The 18,664-nt window shown below is 39.1% G+C and overlaps 2 protein-coding genes across 6 annotated transcripts in view; both read left to right on the top strand.

Moving 5' to 3' along the window:
* The window catches only part of nt5c2l1 (5'-nucleotidase, cytosolic II, like 1), a 53,618-nt gene that overhangs the window by 11,371 nt on the left and 23,583 nt on the right, over positions 1-18,664 (top strand). For 3 of the 5 annotated variants that reach the window (XM_068223773.1, XM_073913801.1, XM_073913800.1), the window contains exon 1: positions 17,920-18,016. The exons of 1 other annotated variant lie outside the window; for it this stretch is intronic. In XM_068223773.1, coding sequence (XP_068079874.1) covers positions 17,979-18,016 — 38 coding nt within the window. In that variant the 5' untranslated portion in view covers positions 17,920-17,978. Of the gene's footprint in view, positions 1-17,770; positions 18,017-18,664 lie in introns of those variants that run through there. One more of the 5 variants, NM_001004549.2, reaches the window with a different exon arrangement.
* On the top strand, positions 1,030-16,590 carry slc2a11l (solute carrier family 2 member 11, like). Its single transcript, NM_001080016.1, is given in 12 exon segments — positions 1,030-1,058; positions 1,131-1,229; positions 1,476-1,636; positions 3,319-3,443; positions 3,532-3,661; positions 4,744-4,892; positions 8,862-9,052; positions 10,214-10,324; positions 10,443-10,544; positions 14,523-14,598; positions 14,705-14,832; positions 15,754-16,590. Coding segments are annotated over 12 exon segments (1,515 nt in total). The 5' UTR covers positions 1,030-1,034; the 3' UTR covers positions 15,973-16,590.

The following is an 18,664-nucleotide window of genomic DNA, read 5'->3' as shown; positions in this document are numbered from 1 at the left end:
AGACATTGGATAGAAAATATAGCCCAAATGCCTGCAGTACATTTGCTTTCTAATCAAGTTTGTGCCAACCATTTTTCTTACTGAGCATTCAGTCTCGGAAAAGCATTACTGTATGGTAGACAATTAAAACCTTGAGTTCATCTGAGTGCCCCACTGTGAATTAGCATTCTAGATTTGGCTTATAAATGGACTATATGCACATCTAGGTTTTTCAGCCAACGATAAACTTCTGGTGAAAGGTTTATGTGAATATTTTCAATTTTATATGGTTCGTTTAACAGCATTGACGTTGTAATGTAATTAAATGCAATGTTAAATGTTCATTTAGTTATTCAAGCATAAAATAACATAGAAAAACATGTAAACGAAAGCACTGTCACTAGCAGGAGGGTAGTGCAGAAACTTCATTGAAAATACTGGGGTAAAATAAATTTCCATAAAGTCATGGCATGGAAAAATAGAACTCAATGCAGTGCTTCTTGTCCAGTCTGAGACCCACTTTATATCAAATATCAATCAGGCAGTGAAGATTTTTAAGAAATCACATCTTAATTGTAGCAATTTTGTAATGGCACAACAGTTCACCAGGAGCACTTTAGCTGGCTGACTGAAAATTAAAAATCCATGTGCATATAGCCCACTGACATTGTGAATTAACAGCCAGGTCACTTTATCTGTGAAGACAAATTATCAATTGATTGCTGTTTTATTTATTTTGGTGGAAAGTGGAAAAGTGTTGGAGCTCAGTTTTATTTGTAAACTCTACTGTCACTTCATAAGCTGTGGAGACTGCTCTATTTTTAGCTTTACTAATTTTTGTCACAATTAATCTGCTTTCATTCACAGTACTCGAGAGACGTGTGAAGATAAACTCGGCTTGTACATTTTACCCTATTATGTCATCAAAAACTCATCCAAGCATGAAAAGTTACACATCAACTGTATGTCAGGCATTACTGTTTTTGCTTTGTCATCTTTCCTCTTTTCTTCACTCAGACTTCATACAGTAGAGCAGCACTTCACTGACACATACAATGACGGGGGCTTTACGACAACTGGTACCATCACAACTATAAAATTACATGTTACTTTCATTATTCAGTTTTCACAAAAGTCTCTTTTTTTTCCAGACAAAAAGTCCTGTACTCGTTGCAGCCATTCTCATTGCAGGAATTGGAGGGACCTTCCAATACGGCTTCAATATTTCTGTCCTGAACTCCCCGTCACCCGTAAGTACCATTGTTTTTTTGGTAAAAAAAAAATCTTGTGGTGATTTAGTGTCTAAAATTAGTGGGATTGGAGGTAATCAGAATTAATTAAATGCATTTCTGCCACTTCTTTTAAAAAACATATTTGTAAAATGTATAAATACTCAGTCCATATCAGGGATTCTGGGTTGGTGCTTACAAAGTGCTGTGGTTTAATAAAATGAAATGAATGACACAATCAGCTGAGACTTGTGCTTATGTTGCTAGTTCATTAAAGAGCTGGTGAACAGCACCTGCCAGCAGCGCTATGGACACTCCCTGGAGCCCTGGGAACTGTCCCTCATCTGGTCTTTCATTGTGTCCATTTATAGCATCGGAGGGTTGGCCGGGACACTGTATGCTGGACGTGTGGCTGGCATGTATGGAAGGTAATGGTAGTGTATCCATATAGCAGAAGTCTTAAGTCAGGGCATTGGCACATAGTGTGTGAGTGAGAGGTGGTACAATGTTTTGGATGAAAACAGTTGAAACATTAAAGAAAGGAGGTTATACATAAAGTTTATAAATGGACATTTTAAAACAAGTAAAAGAAGATATTTAGCTAATTGTTCATGCTGTTCCCTTTCATACAATGAAGTGAATGATGACCAGGAGACTCCAAGAATTATAAAAACAAACCATAACAGATTTCCAAAAAATATTTACAAACCTATACCTTTACCTTTACTACTTACAAACCTATACATTTAAAGTAATCGTGATAATACTTATGTTTGTGGTCAGCATGATAATTTTAAATTAAATAATATTTGTTTGTTAGTTTGTTTTAAAAGCTTTCCTAAAGATGCATTTATTTAAAACAGTATACAGTATAGAAACAAACTAATATGTTTAAGTATACTCCTAAATATTATTGTGTTCTGTAAATGTTAAGTGGACATAACATTAAGTGGACATAACTTAAAGTCTTTAATGTCACATGATTCATCATAAATGATTGTAACATGCTGGTACTGTGTTTAAGGACAATTTCCAATTATTATTCTTAATAATAAAAAAGTGTGCCATATAGCTGTGGATTTTTTTTTATTTTAGATTTTTATTTAGTTTTTTCAAAATGCTTTGAATTGTGTTTAATAGCATGTATTTAAAATAAAATAAAAACATTTGTAATATTATAAAAGTCAGAAAAATCTGTGTAATCATAAATCAATATAATGTATGGTTGCCAAATAAAACTATTATTTTCTTTTAACAAACAAGCAAAAAACAGATATTACCACTTGAACAGTGATATACTGCTGTAGGTGCAGACATTGATCATTGAGCATTTTTTTCTGCATTTTCAGAAGCATCTTTAGATATTGAGCGCTCTTAGCATGTGATCTTTCAATTCTAGAACTGATTTGAAATAATTCTAGGGGTGGAAACAAACAGACCGTGAGATTTCTTTAAACCATCTATCATAACGTTCGTCACTTCTGTTCTGTAACCCAACCAGCAGTGCTAAAATAGTTTAAGAATAATATTAATAATAAAAACAACAATAATTCTGAAACAGAATGGCTGAATGAATTTAGGGTTGGTTATCATATTACAGAAGACTCCTACCAAAAAGTGAGTGACTTTGACCTTAGCTTTGTTAAATGAATGCGTGTGTGTGACATTGTGCTCAAACCAGCATTTCACAAAAATTGTTAAAAATTTTATCCATAGTTATTTGTTAAACAGTGTTTAGCTTTACCCATCAGCCAGCACAGCAATGTCAATGTACTTTAGCTCTTAGTTTTCTGGTTGCCTGTAATTTGTAGGTTTAACATCCCTTCTGTTTCTGTTGTTGTTAATTTAAAATTTGCAGGACAAAAATGAATGACATTGCAGCCGTTTAATTAAACTCTGTGCTCTAAACTTTACTAGGTTTGGTGTCAATTAACTTGCATGTCAATTATTTGCCAACATAATAGCATGGACAGAGATTCTGACTCCGAATGCAACATATTTAATAGTTGAATCTTAAAACCGTTTATCAGAAGTTCATCACAGTTAGAAAATTGTCCAGATTAGTCTAGATATTTTATAGAAAGTGACGTGTGTTTTTAATCCTCCATAGGAAGACGACTCTGCTTTTGAACAATGTTTTGGCAATCAGTGGAGCCATCCTCATGCTGTTCAGTAAAACTGCGCTCTCGTTTGAGATGATCATGGTGGCGCGTGTGCTGTACGGCATAAACGCTGGTATGTTGGAAAAACTTGTTTTATTATTATTATTATTATTATTAAATGCCACTTTTCGGTATCGCCTACATTACTGATGTTTATGCAGGTGTGAGTCTGACTGTCCACACAATGTATATCTTGGAGTGCGCCCCCAAAAGGCTGCGTGGGATGGTTGGCGTGTCTGTGGCCTCTTTTGTCTCATTGGGGAAGTTTTCCGGCCAGCTGCTTGGGATCAGGTGGGTCATCACAAGGGAATGTAATCAATCCAGTTATAACATTTAGTCACCATTTATTCTGACTCATTTAGTTCCAAACTTGTATAGGTTTGTTTTTCGGTTGAACACAAAAGAAGATATTTAAAAGAATGTTGGTAAGCCATTGATATCCATAGTAGAAAAAAATACTGTCAAATAAAAAAAAAACGAATACAATTTATTTATACACTGTATTCCACACAACTAATTGTGTTGGGACAATATGAATGAAGTAACTTTAATTTTAACAAAATTAGGTGGATGTACAAAACTTAAGCAAAAAATAAATAAATAAATAAAATGTATATAGATGACCACAGTGCATTTAAAAGTTCAAAAGTGTAGAAAAACATTGATTAATGACAATTTAGTATAATTTATAGACAGTTAAAAGTCTTAGTAGTTAGTTTGTTTTAAAGAGACTCATCGAAGGGAGACTGGAAGACTAGTAGGACAGTAGAGTTGAGACAGGACAGTGGGGAGCAGAGAGAGGGGAACATGATCAAAATTGAACCCTGGTCGTCGTTTGCACCTCAGGTCTATATGTTGGCACATTGGCGCCGATATCACTGCTCAACTATCAAGACTTGTAGAGATATTCAGATACTCAGTGATTTAAAAACAAACAATACAATTTTGAACCCAATTCTATACTGAACTGGTAACCAGTGGAGAGATTATAGTATGGGAGAAATATGGTCAAATTTGACATTTGAACCATCTGAGTCTATTTATTTTAGATTGAATTACTCCCTTACAAAGAAAATTGCAGTAGTCAAGCCTTGAAGACACAAACCCATGGATCACTCTCAAACACTACTTTTTTAACAGTCAATGACTTTACAACATTCTTCAGAATGTCTTCTTTTGTGTTCAACTGAAAATATATATATATACAAATAAACAAGTGTTTATCGCTTTATTAACAGCAGGTTTATCTTTCTGTTAAATTCGCTGTGTGTGTGTTATCCTTATGAATACTTATTTGAACAATGAAAATGTGGGATTTTAGTGTGTTTGTGTGTGTGTGTATGTGTGTGTATGTGTGTTTGTTTGTGTGTCAGTGAGGTGTTAGGCACTGAGGAGGGCTGGATTTGGCTGCTGGCTTTCAGTGGTGCGGCTGGGCTCCTGCAGCTACTGACTCTGCCCTTTCTCCCTGAGTCCCCGCGGTACCTGCTGCTTGAGAAAGCAGACAAACACGGCTGTGAGACGGGTCAGAACCACAGACACTGTCTTTGACATTTACGCATACGTTGATATTTGATACAAGATTCATGAAATCATATGTTCAGAATATGCCATGGCTTGAAGGAATAGTATTTGCGTTGGTCTTGTAAAGTAAAATCTTTATACTGACAATATTTAATCTAAATAGAAACAAATAAGATAATTACAACTTTCACTATATGCAGGAATTATTACCAACCATGAACTATTCAAATATAGAGAACCATTTTCATAGTTCCTATAACTAATGGATAAAGGATCTGCAAGAACTAGAAGGTAAGAGTAAGAAAATAGACCAATGAGTGCCTTCGAGTTGGCAGAGTGCAGCTCTTGTAGGTGCTGCCAATTAATCAGGGGAGTATATAGCCAACACCTACGGTAGAGCAAGCAATTTATTTAAATTGCTGAAGGACACACAGCTTCTGTGGTGATGGAGATACCATGTCTCCATTCCTTCCTTTGGGGAACGTAGGTTACAGACATAACCAGAATGATCCGCTTCAGATCGGGAACTACTATGTCTAAAGAGACACTTTTGAGAGTGTGTATGGAAAAACAACACAGCAGCTGAGCTGTTGATACATTTGGTAAGCAGTTTGCCGAGCATGGCATGATTGCACAAGCATCACCAAAAGTGCAACCTTCCAACGTCCACAGGCCTTTTAATCACCAGAATATAGTAATAATTTAGAATTCAGGGAATTGTACAATGTCTTTTTCCTTAGCTAATTATAGACTAAGGATTTTGGAATATGAAAGTATGTTGTAAAAGTGTGCCATTCCCAAAAGGAAAGGATGCTGCAGGGGCCCCCTGCTACCCAAAGGGGAGACTTGGTGACATTATAAGCATACAGGCTACCCCTATCCAGGAGGAACACAACATGTGATCAGCTGGTTAGCGAATAGGGAAGACGCGGGTCTGCCTGACAAAGGGCAACTGCCCCTGGCTGAGTGAGGCATATAGGATCGCCAACGGGGATCACGAAAAGCTAGCACCAATACCCAGCACGTGGGTAGACCAAGCAGGCATACCAGACATTGTACTGGGGCAAGCTACCGGCTCCTTCACCAAGTTGGGCGCTGGGGGCCTCTGAGGAACTTACTAGGGTTCGCCAGATGTAGAACTCACTAAGCAGAGCAGAATAAGCATACACATCTCTGGGTTAGGGACAGGAATAACCCAGGATTGATTGGAATCACACAGTAATCAAGAGGAAACCAGTTCCACCTGAATATTATAGAATCTTGTGAATGTATTAGGTGTTGTTCAAACCTCAGCTCTACACATTGTCATGTGCTAACGCCCCAGAGGAGGCTCTCTCACTCCCGGGGGACACGGCTTGCTGGCACTGATATGCGAGGGCAATGGCATCCACTATCCAGTGGGCCAACTTCTGTTTTGATACAGCACTTCCCTTCTGCTGACCTCTGTAACAAACATAGAGCTGTTCAGAAGATATCATATTCGGTGTGCAGTCCACATAAAAGTGCAGAATGTAAACGGGACACAGCAGTGAAAAGTCTGGATCTGCCTTCTCCACAGACAATGCTTGCATTGCTTACTACCTGATTTTAAAAGAGCATGGTAGGAACCTTGTGCAGATAGCCAGGCCGGAGACTCAAGACAACATGAAAATAGGCCGGCTTGAATTCAAGACACAATTCGCTGACCAAAAATGTTTCCAAACCCTAGCCAATGTAATGTGACCAGCAGAGCTGTCTTTAGGGACAGAATTTATAGAGACACTAAATCGAGTGGCTCAAATGAATTTCTCCACCCCAGGGCTTAGGCATGCCTCTTAGAGGGCCTGAGTGATGGTGGTAACCATGGAAGCTGGTAGGTCACCTATGTCTTTCAGACTCCGTCTATGGACCACACGTGGAGCTTCCAGAGGTCTAGTCACGGTTGTCAGAGGGTGCTCCATCCCTAAGAAAAGAGGTGCTTCCTCAGGGGAATTTGCCAGGGAATTTGCATCCATGCCGAGAGGTGTCTCGGTCTGGAAATAAAACAACAGGCAATAGGCATTTTTGTAGGAAGCAAACAGGTCAACCTATGGGGACCCAATCTGAAGTGTTCTTATATAAAGCAATAGGAGGCAGCGTGATGCAGGTGCAGATGCCATATGTCCCTGGAGCCTTTAAAAATTTTTTCAGTGTGACCACTGTATTCCTTTTAAATGGTTTCAGGCAGGACAGTGCCAGCCTAGTGTGCTCTTTGGTAAGGTATGCTGACATAGAGATTGAGCCCAGCTCCATCTTGAGACAAGAGATGCTCTGCAGGGGGAAGGCCTTGTTCTTCTCCTGGTTTACCCGAAGTCATGCATGTAATGTCATGCTCGTTCTTCGAACACATACTAGAGAAATGGCCAGTGGCATGGAAAAATGAAGACATGAAAATACATATCCTTTCGGTCTATTGCTGCAAACCCATCCCAAGGATGGATACACCAGATGATGCGCCTCTGTCTAAGCATCCTAAATGGCATTTTGTGCAGATAACAGTTCTAATGTGCAGGTCCAGAATTGGCTGTAACCCATTGATCTTTTTGTGCAAGATATATTATGGAGAGAAGAAAATCTGCTCTTTTCTAACAATTTGGTCTACGCTGGCCAGTTGGCCAACAGCTTGATGTTCTGTGATGGAATTCCCTGGCCCTCCACTGGGAAATATCAACTTTTCTCCAGGTGGCCCATCTCAGGGTTGCTTCATGCAGAGCGGAAATGGCCTGGCCTGCAGCAGTGTAGTCTCTGGCTGTGAGAGACTCAAATAACCTACATGTTTTGGAAGGGAGCTTCGGCTGACCCCTCCGAGTGGATGTGCACTGCGGGCAAAAGTTGACCGCAATAGTGCACTCCACCTGGGGGATAGCTTCATACCCTCTAGTCACCCCACCATCAAGAGTGGTGAGGGAGGAAACACATGAGGACTGAGCAGAGAAAGGTACCCTCCATGCCTGCGTGAGCTCACTGTGCACTTCGGGAAGAAGGGGACAGGAGGCTTAGTGGGTTTGCACCACTTATTAGCTCCCACTTAGCACTCATCTAGTCAGTCCATTGGTGGGAAATCACTTCCAGTCCTACCTCCAAAGCAGCCTAGGAAAGCATGGCCATCATGTCAGATTCCAGGTCTGAGACCTCGCTTTCAACCCCAGAGGGAAGAAGCGGGCCCTAACTGTCATCAGAGAATGACAGCCCACCCTCTGATGTCATGATGGACATCTGATCTCTGGTGTCATTAAGCAGGAGTGTGGCCATCCTGGAAAATGAACCATTACACTCCCTTGAAGCTTAGATTGAGTGTACTGCAGAGAAGGGAGGGGTCCGTGGAAACCGAGGGGATGGATTAGCCCCCACTGTAATCCTCTGGCCGCCCAAGTGTAAACCGATTTGCTGGGAAGAGCAGCGTTGGTGCACCCTTTTGCATTCACACGCTGGACCCCTAGACATGTGATGCAGTTATCGTGCCCAACATCCGGGGAGAGGAAACCGCAGCACCAGAAATGCACAGCCGGAATGATATCTTTAAACATAAGCATTGCTCAACAGTGTTGCTCTTTTAGGGGAAATTCGCTCCTTATTAAAACTGCTCTATTAGATACCCAGCAAAACGCCCCAATGGGACAGGAGCTGCTAGTGTTGACACCCGTGCTGGATGTAGAAGCCCAGCTTTCTCTCTGGAAGACAGCTCTGCAGATAGTCTTTTCAGCTGCTGTTTGAGACTTCTGAAGCCAAATACACTCGCCTGATTAATTGGCAGCATCTGTGGGAACTGTGCTCTGCCAAATCATAGATATTCATTGGCCTGTTTTCTTACTCTTTAGAGGGATTGGTCATCTAGCAATCCACCAAAAGTGTCTCTTTAGACACCACGTCTTTGTTCCCGATTTGAAGAGGAACTGAATTTCTGAAACCATTTATTATTTTTGCCAATACCAAAGATGTTGCTCTTGCTCAGCTCTGCGCAGGCTATGGGGAACTGAACGGGACCCTGGACCAGAGATGGAGGAGATGTTGGCTGAACATGCCGCCCTGAAGGGTGTAAAGATCCACAGACTCATGGACCTTTTCCTGGACCACAATGTTCGCTGGCAGCTGTTTACCATCATCGTCACATTCATTACTTTGCAACTTTGCGGCATCAATGCTGTGAGTTACAACAACAACACCAACATACCTGGTTGATATAAAAAAAACGATTGAACTAAGAGTACTTACTTTGTGAAAACACAAAGCCATATGTCACAGTCTGTTCTGGAAATGAGCTTAATGACACAGAACGGAAAAACACATTAAATCCTTCTATTCTTCGTTATCAAGAAGGTATTTGTCATCATTTTAATCAATCAGCTCATTCAAAGCAAGGTAAATTTTAGCTTTAGTCTTAATCTTTGGACTAAATTATTCTTTAGTTTTCCATATTCATTTGCAAAAATTTAATCTTGAAATCTTTTTTAAAAAAGTATTTTTGTTGGCACTGTTAGCCTTATAGCTTAGTGTGCTGACATGTAGCGACACTGTGTTTTGGGCGTCCCAAGTTTAAATGCAGCTCATTAATCTTTTTCAATCATGTCCCCGTCTTTCTCGTTAACTTGGCTTCCTGTCCAACTTCTACTACTGTACTGTTAATAAAGGCAAAAAAAGTGGCAAAACCAAACATTTCTAACAAAGCTATACTAAACTGATTGGTTCAAATGCAGTCACTGCACTGATCTGAAAGTTCAAGTAAAGCACAAGTTGTAAACTCTGTCTGCTAAAACTTAAGTCGTGTGTGGTGTTTCAATGGTGCACCAGTGTGTGAACTTTAGGTTTATCCACATCTGTTCTTACCTGTCTTCTCCCAGACCGTGATATTTTTGAACATTTAATGAGACCAGCAGGAAGTGTTTGTTTACATCCTGTCAAGTGCATTAGTATAGGCTCTATTAAAGTTAATTGTTTATAACAGTTATCTAATACAATTAAGTCTTGTTTAAAATCATTAGAATTTTTTGAGAGAGACATTAATAAACTAATCTGATTCAATGAAGCTAAGCTCAGCTAAAAGTGACATGTAGATTGGCTAAATTACTTTAAAGAATAGTAAAACTTAACAGGTTAACTTTAAACATGCCTGTTTCCAAAAGAAAAGTAGAATGTTTCTGTAAAAAATGCACAAAGAAAATGTTGTCAACAGATGTCGCCCCCCCCCCCCCTTTTTTTTTTTTTTACTGCTGATTGTCTGCATGTGTGACACTGCAGTCAAATAAGTTTTTCACATTTTAAAGGTATTGTTTTCCATATTACTGGTATAATCTCTTTTTTTTGCAGGTCTATCTGTATTCATTTGATGTCTTTCAAGCTGCTGGTATTGCAAAGGAGAACTTGCGCTATGCTGCTCTTGGGACAGGCCTGTGTGAAGTCTCCACCTCCATCGCCTGCGTGAGTTGCACTTTACCACTCCAATATTTCATCTAAGCACAAAAGCAGGATGTCACCTGGTTTAAAGGACCCTTCTGCTTGTTGTTTACACCTTTCTTTTTTCATATTTTTTTTCAAGGTGCTTATCATTGAGAGTACAGGGAAGAGATTGCTTCTCTTTAGGGGTTACATCTGCATGGCCGCCTCACTGGCTCTTCTCACACTCACACTTTACCTTCAGGTCTGACAGTTTCTATTCCAGTTTCATCATTTTATTGCATAATACTTTCCTGAGTATGTACTGTATGTTCAGTATTTAATTATTAAATGAGATGGCAGGTTATAGTTTGTGTATATGGTGAATTATTAAATTATTAACAAGAGGGGTGCTGCTTCTTACATACAAATTTGAGTAGGTGCCGCATTTAAAAGGATAGTTCTCTAAAAGCATTGGTTATTATCTTTTCATATAATGACTGCAGCTTTACCAAATACCAAAAAAAACATCATTAAAGTACAACTTGTGCATAAATGTAATATATAAAAGTATTATTATAATTCTACAGAATTTTGTTAGCAACAGACTGAAAATGTACTTGTTCATAATAACAAAAACATTTTCACTCTTGAATTTGAAGTTGAAACTTGAAGTTTCATTTAAAGTTTCTATTCTGTTTACCAAGAAAATAAATTCTGAAGAATGTTGGAAACCTGTAACCATTGGAAGAAATTGCTAGATGACCAATCATTCTGAAGAGTAAGAAAACGAGCCAATGAATGCCTATGAATTGACAGAGTGGAGCTCCCGAAAGTGCTGCCAATTACAGCCATGCTACAGTTCCCCTTTCTCAGGTGAACCCATGTTTTCCCTACAAGCTAACCATCTTATTATATGTAGTGCTCCCCTTAGTTAGGGCTAGTTTTGTGTCCATATTGCCACCAGGTCTCCCCAGTTTTGGTAGCAGGGGGCCTCCACAGCGTCCTACCCCTTTGGGAATAGTATGCTTCCCAATGTACTGTCATATTCCAAAATCCCCAAATTTACATCCATCTATGTACAACTCATATGAACCCCATGAATTTTAATCTAAAAATTCCATATTCTGGTAAGTAAGGGCCTGGGGATGTTGGAGGGGTGCGCCCTTTCATCTTAAGGTCCAGTTACTGTGGCGAATTCCATACACTTTGCCCAAAGTGTCATATCGACGCAGCATTGGAGTTCCTGATCTGAAGGGGAACGTCCTGTTTACAGTTGTAACCGGTGTTCCCTGAAGGCGGGAACAGAAATGCTTTGTCTCCCCACCATAGTGAACTGAATGTTTAATTTTTTTAATGATAAAATAATAATAATAATAATACATTTTATTTGTAATGAGCTTTTCTTAAACTCAAAAAGCCCGGCTTGCTCTCCTACAGGTGATTGCTTCATACTCAACTGGTTGTAGTCGGCAGCACTTGTGAGAGCTGTGCTCTGCAAATTCATGGGCATGCATTGGCCCGTTTTCTTACTCTTCAGAATGACTGGTCATTTAGCAACTCTCCGGAAAGTGTCGTACTGACATGGCTTTGGAGTTCCCAGACTGAAGGGGAACAAAAACTATGGAAGTTAGTGGTTACATTTTACATTTTTCCATCTTCTGTGCTCCACAAAAAGAAAAAAGAAACTTGTGACTAGTGAAGCATTAGTAAATGAGTAATTTACGATTTAAGATTGTAGCAGTCTCAGGAGAGAACCCCAGACTTCCCTCTTCCCAGACACTTCCTCGAGCTCCACTGGGGGGTTCTTGTGGCGTTCCCAGGCCAGCCGAGAGACATAGTCCCTCCAGCGTGTGCTGGGTCTTCCCAGAGGCCTCCTACCTGGCCATCCAGGAAACATCTAAAACAGATCTTCAAGCCACCTCAGCTAGCTTTTCTGGATGTGGAGGAGCAATGGCTCTACTCCAAGTGACAGAGCTCCTCACCCTGTCAATAAGGGTGCGCCCTGCCAACCTGTGAAGCAACATAATTTCAGCCGCTTGTATTTGAGATCTTGTCCTTTCGGGCATGACTCAAAGTTCATGACCATAGAGTAGGAATGTAGATTGGCCGGTAAATAAAGAGCTTTGCCTTTCAGCTCAGCTGCTTTTTTACCATAAAATCCCAAGATACTTCACATGGCATAAGGACTTTTCTCCAACTTCTCACTTTTTCCAAAGAAGCACCACGGCTTCAGACTTGGAGGTGCTGATTTTTATCCCAGTCACATCACACTCGGCAGCTCCGAGTGCATGCTGCTCCAGTGCATGCTGAAGATCTATGTCTGATGAAGTTAACAGAACAACATCAATTGCAAATAACAATGATGAAATCCTGTGGTCCCCCAACAAAACCTACCTGGCACAAGGCTATGCATAAAAGTTCTGTCTATAAAAATGATAAACAAAATTCTGCCAGAGTCCAACATGCACTGGAAACAAGTCTGACTTATTGCTGGCAATTTGAGCCAAACTCCTGCAGACCAGACAGCCCTTAACAGAGCACCTTTGACCCCATACTCCCAGAGCACTTACCACAGAATGCCACGAGGGACATGATCGAATGCCTTCTCCAAGTCCGACCGGTTGGTGTCTATTGAGCTGGTTGGGTGTAGCCCCATGAACCCTCGAGCACCCTGGTGAGCTTTTAGAGTTGGTCTAGTGTACCACGGCCTGGTCAAAATTGGCACTGTTCCACATGGATCTGAGGTTCAACCATCGGCTCCTCGTATCTAGTACCCTGGAATAGACTTTTCCAGGTAAGTTGAGGAGTGGGATTCCCCTATAGTTTTAAAACACCAGTTTCAAGTCCCCCTTCTTAAAAATGAGAAACACCACACCAGTTGCCTGGTCCAGAGGTATTGTCCCCTACCTCCATGCGATATTGTAGAGATGTCAATAACAATGGAGTCTGAGAATGTGGACTACTCGGTCTCAGTGTCTCCAGCTTCCCTCGGGACCTGTTGAAAACTCTTGCGGAGGACTTGTGGACTTTTGAGGACTCGGGACTTGTGCTTCAGCCAGACATTCCTAGAAGACCCTCCCAATACATTTGGGCCTGCCAGGTCTGTCCAGTTTTCCCTTCTGCCAGCAGATCCAACTCACCATCAGCTGGTGATCAGTTAACAGCTTTGCCCCTCTCCTTACCTGAGTGTCCAAGAAAGTCTAGCCTTTCTCAAGAATTTAAGTTCCAAAGCCCATGCTGTGCATGGAGGTAAGCTCGACTATCTCTGGTTGATAACTTTCAACCTCTTGCACAAGTTCAGGCTCCTTCCCTCCCAGTGAGGTGACATTCAGTGTCCCAAGAGCCAGTTTCTGGCCTGACGATCAGGTTGTTATGGTCCTAACCTTTGACCACCACCCGTTCCACAATGCACTGGCACTTTATAGCTCCCTCTGCTGATGGTGGGCCTGGAGGAGGATGGTTCCATGTTGCTCCTTCGGACTGAGCCCAACCGGACACCGCTGGGATAAAACCCGACCACCAGCTTGCATATGTACCCCAGCTGCGCCATAATGGTGACATCAACCATTGATGGTCCTCAATGTTTTTATGCTCATACACTACCAGCGGCATTAGCCCCCAACAACATAGCTCTTAAAATCACTCAAACCCCTCCATCACGATAAGGTGGCAGTTCATGGAGAAGTGCCGGTTCATGGAGGAGTACTTGATTGTAATTTAAGATTGGGTAAATATTAATTTTTATCATATAGCCTAATTAAACTAAAAGGGGGGCTGCAAGTATCAAGTATAACCAAAAATATATATATAAAAAAAACATAAAAGTATAATATAAGTTTATATAAATGGTCTCGTCAGCTTTAAATCTTTTTTTAATAGGGACTGAACCCATCAAACATCAAATATGAAAAAGAGTATCATACAAATATAATATAGTAAACGTAGTTAAATAAATTTCCGGTGTCAAAAAATTAAGTTGCATTTGATATAAATTATGTACTTTGTCTTTTAAATTCACTTGATTAGTGCTCTGTGAGACTGAAAGAGGAGAAAATAAGTCTAAAAAGTGTGGTGAATAAACAAAGACAATAAAAAAATGTAAATGTTTGGTAAGTTATTCATCAATAATCCAGTGAGCTACATGACAATGAAGAACTTTAAATTAACCAAAATTGTGTTAACTGTTATTAAAAAACATGCAGACTGTTCCTGAGATTGGATTTGTCCGGTTCTGTTATAGGATTTTGTGTCCTGGATGCCATATTGCAGCATGGTCCTCATTTTCATATACATCTTCTTCTTCTCTAGTGGACCAGGTACATCCACACATATTTCTCCTGTAATTTTATACATACTGAGAGAGTGCATCTCTGGTTTGTGTCATGTTGGTCTCAGCATTATTGTGGATTTCCTCCTTCATAGCTGGAGTGACAGCACCACTTCCTGGTGAGATTTTTACACAGTCCTACAAACCACCAGCATTTGTGGTTGCCTGTGTCCTCAACTGGATCGGACTCTTCCTAGTGGGCATGTTATTTCCTCTCATTGTGGTGAGTTATTCCACCTTAATAATGTCATGGCTTTATGACACTTTTTTGATCCTAAAGGTGAATTAGGGGAATCCAAAATGAAAACTATTGGTAACGCTTAATATAAAGCCTGTGTTTGTGATGTATTATCAGGACACTCTTAATGTATAACAATCAGAGAAGTAATTAATTGCTAAGTACATAATTATAATTGTTTTTAAAAATTAGTTCTAATTACTTTGACTTAGGCGTCACCTAATTGCTCAACAAGTAATTTTGTTATTTGACTCAATAGTATTTAATCCATATAAACATTAATGCACAACCAATAGAAATTAAAGACCTTAAGTTTGAGTCAAACTGGACATTTTAGTTTTATTAAAAAACACTCTTAAAAAATGGAGATCAAGGGCTACAATAAACCAACAAATATAATAATAGCAAATTCATTCATTTATATTCTTGTGGGCTGAGTCCCTTTATTAATCCGGGGTCGCCACAGCGAAATGAAACGCCAACTTATCCAGCATGTTTCTACGCAGCGGATGCCCCTCCACCCACAACCCATCTCTGGGAAACATCCACACTTGTTATTGTTTAATATTTTGTTATGTTATACACAGTATAAAAATATAATTTTCAATGATATACATGCATGCTATCCTACTCATATTACTAGTCTTCTAAAAAAACTGTTAAATTTGAAGGGGGTCACCTTATTTGGTTACTCATCTTGTTATCCAACAATTTTGCTTGTGGAGTAAATTAATTATGGCTTGATGTGAACCAGGCATTTTCTTTTCACAGTAATTGTAAATGTACTTTTGCCTACATCCGTGCCGCTAGATGTCAGTATACATCCTATAATTATGAATACAAAATGATATCTTTGACACTTGTATACACTGTCAGTTCATTCTAATCTGTTTCTCAATTTTACAGGAGCATTTGGATTATTTCTGCTTCCTTGTGTTTTTCGTGTTTTGCTTCTTCTCTGGTGTTTTTGTGTGGTTCCACGTGCCTGAAACCAAGAATAAAACTGTTCTGGAGATCACAGAGGACTTTAAGAAAATGCACCAGAAACGTAGACACTCATTACAGTCTAAAATGAGCTCAATACTCATCAACGACATACAGTCCACCAAATGTACTAAACTTTAGCACCACTACAAAATCAGTCCTGTAGTCAAATTTAGAAACCACTAAAATTAGCAACAGCTAAAAAAAAAGGGCCTTTTCCACCCAATAATCCTTGATTTCTGAAGGAAATGTGGTTTGTTTGTGTCATGTTGGAGGATATCAGGTGTTACAATGTAATCCACATCCCTTTTCTAAACTCAAAATTCAATTTCAATTAGAGGGGAGCTGAATGATGAATCAATAAATGTGTACTTTGTGATGTCGGGTTCAGGTTTGGCCTGATACAGTTGTTGTGGAGCAATAGTTGTATTGACGCTGTTGCTCGGATGGATCTGTAAAGTGATTAGTAAGGCCTGAGTATCGGTTGAGTGCTCAGAGGTGTGTGTTGACCTCTTGCCACACCAAAGAATTATCAAGTTAAAAGTGGACTTCGCCAAAATGACTAAGCAAAGCAGCATCTCTCATAACTCGTCCATGTTTGGGTGAGTCTCGTGAATTTTGGAAGAAAGGTTAGTTTAATGTTTAAATGCTGATTGTGTTTTTTTGTCATGAATGATTTTAAGCATAAGATAAAGTGATTGAATTATATTATACATGTGTCTAAAACACAAATAAAGACTAATACTTTTACTTGTAAAACACATCTTTCTGTGATGAATAGGTATAATCTGTTTTGGTGACATTGGGTTATTATTGTGTTAGAGCCCTGTGCATGACATTTCACAAAATTGTAATATATGAAATATTGTAATATTTTCCCCCTTGTAGTTAAAACAAGAGAGCAATTAATTATATAGTGCACACAATTTAATTACAATGTGGAAGCAAATTAGTTATGGTAACAATTTCTTAAATCATAGTCACACTTTAACTAAAATAAGTGCATGAATTCTTAATCTAGGGCCATTATTAATCTACAACAAGTATACAATTCTTAATTTATTGCCAATTTATCTAAAACATGAACAAATCCTTAATTTATATTGATGCACTTACTGAAATGAAACTACAACACATGATCAAACATACCTATTGGACACAATAAACAAGTGTGTGGCTGTGTTTGTGTTACTGTGCATCCTAAAAACATTGACAGAAAAACACTTTCAATAATTGAAATAAAGCTTAAAACAATACTTGGCCTACTTGCCAAAGAAGCTGACAAAGTAAGCTTAAGTAATAAAATAGGCTACTAAATAATCAATTCACATGCATGAGCTAATAATAAGACTTAACAAAACTTAGAAATGAAACATAAATAGTATTGCAAATATAATAATTTAAAAGTATTTCTGAGATGCATAGTACAGATAAAACCCCAGACTTAAAACATTTTATGTTCAACTGGAAAACAATTATATTCTAAAGCTTTAAAAGAGTACATCTAACATTTTAATTATCATAAAGACACAAAAGGGAAACTCCTTGAACCCCTTCAGTCTTTTCAACACTTAATAAGTAAAACAATAGTGAAAATACTAGGCTATCATGTTTATAAGGTATTTGCAACGTAACATTAAGAAATTACTAAATGCTAATCATTTAAATCATATAAGAACGTTCCAACTTTCAGTAGATAACCGAATTACTAAGCCAACAACAGCCATCGTGAGAACTTGCCCTGTAGAGGAACGCGCACTCTGGTGAATGTGAATGAAGCGACTGAACTGCCAAATGAAATATTAATGCGAGGTTAATTGTAAAAGCTCGTGGATGTAGCCTATGCGTGTCGGCTGTCGGGTGTTTGGCCGCTGAACGGGACCTTTGCGTTCCGACTAGAGCGCGTGTGTTTCTCTGATAAGACAATCTATGTGCTCGAGCGCGCGCGGCAGCTAGTTCGCGTGCTCACCACATACGCCCAAACTACGTACACAGGGCTCCTGTTTACCAGCCAAACCCCAGGAAAATTCACTCTGGTGATGTCAACAACATGGCACAATTTAAAGCGCAAAGTGGAGTTTCGTGACCACTTTAGATTGTGTTGATATTTGGGCAGCGGGAGCGAGCGGACGCACCGGGCACACGCGATGGAGCCGCGCATCAACAAAAAAGAGCTCCAGCACAGGTAAGAACAGGTACATTCACACAGGTGGTGCTTCAGCAAACGTTTAGCTAGCAGTATGTTGTTATTTATATGGGTCTATGTGTTGTGCTTATCTGTGTTTTTTCCCCCCAAGTTTTTATTCTTGTTAGCCTAAAACTTCGTGACGGTTAGCCTCAGACGAATCGGTTAATCTCTTAGCATTTGACCAGAAACGTCTTCTTATCGAAGTTTGTTCCACTAGAGAGAAATGAGCCTCTGTTTATCACAGTGTAATTTTATACAGCCTAGCCTACTGTACACGGACTGCCTCATTCACATTATACCAGTACATCAGAGAATTTATTCGAGGACTAAATTTATAGTTACATTTATAAATAAATCAAAAAATATATATTTATTATTTTAATATATTTATTTATTTATTTATTTATAGTTGAAGTCAGAATTATTATTAGCCACCTTTGATTTATTTTTCTTTTATAAATATTTCCTAAATGATGTTTAACAGAGCAAAGACATTTTCACAGTATGTCTGATAATATTTTTTATTAATATTTATTTTAGCTAGAATGAAAGCAGTTTTTAATTTTTTAAACACCATTTTAAGGACACAATTATTGGCCCCTTTAAGCTTTATTTGTTTTCAACTGTCTACAGAACTATCATTAT

The sequence above is a fragment of the Danio rerio genome, chromosome 10 (genome assembly GCF_049306965.1).
Source record: "Danio rerio strain Tuebingen ecotype United States chromosome 10, GRCz12tu, whole genome shotgun sequence".
Lineage (NCBI taxonomy): Eukaryota > Metazoa > Chordata > Actinopteri > Cypriniformes > Danionidae > Danio > Danio rerio.
The sequence above is the reverse complement of the archived record's forward strand: the minus strand, read 5'-3'. Positions and strand labels throughout refer to the sequence as shown.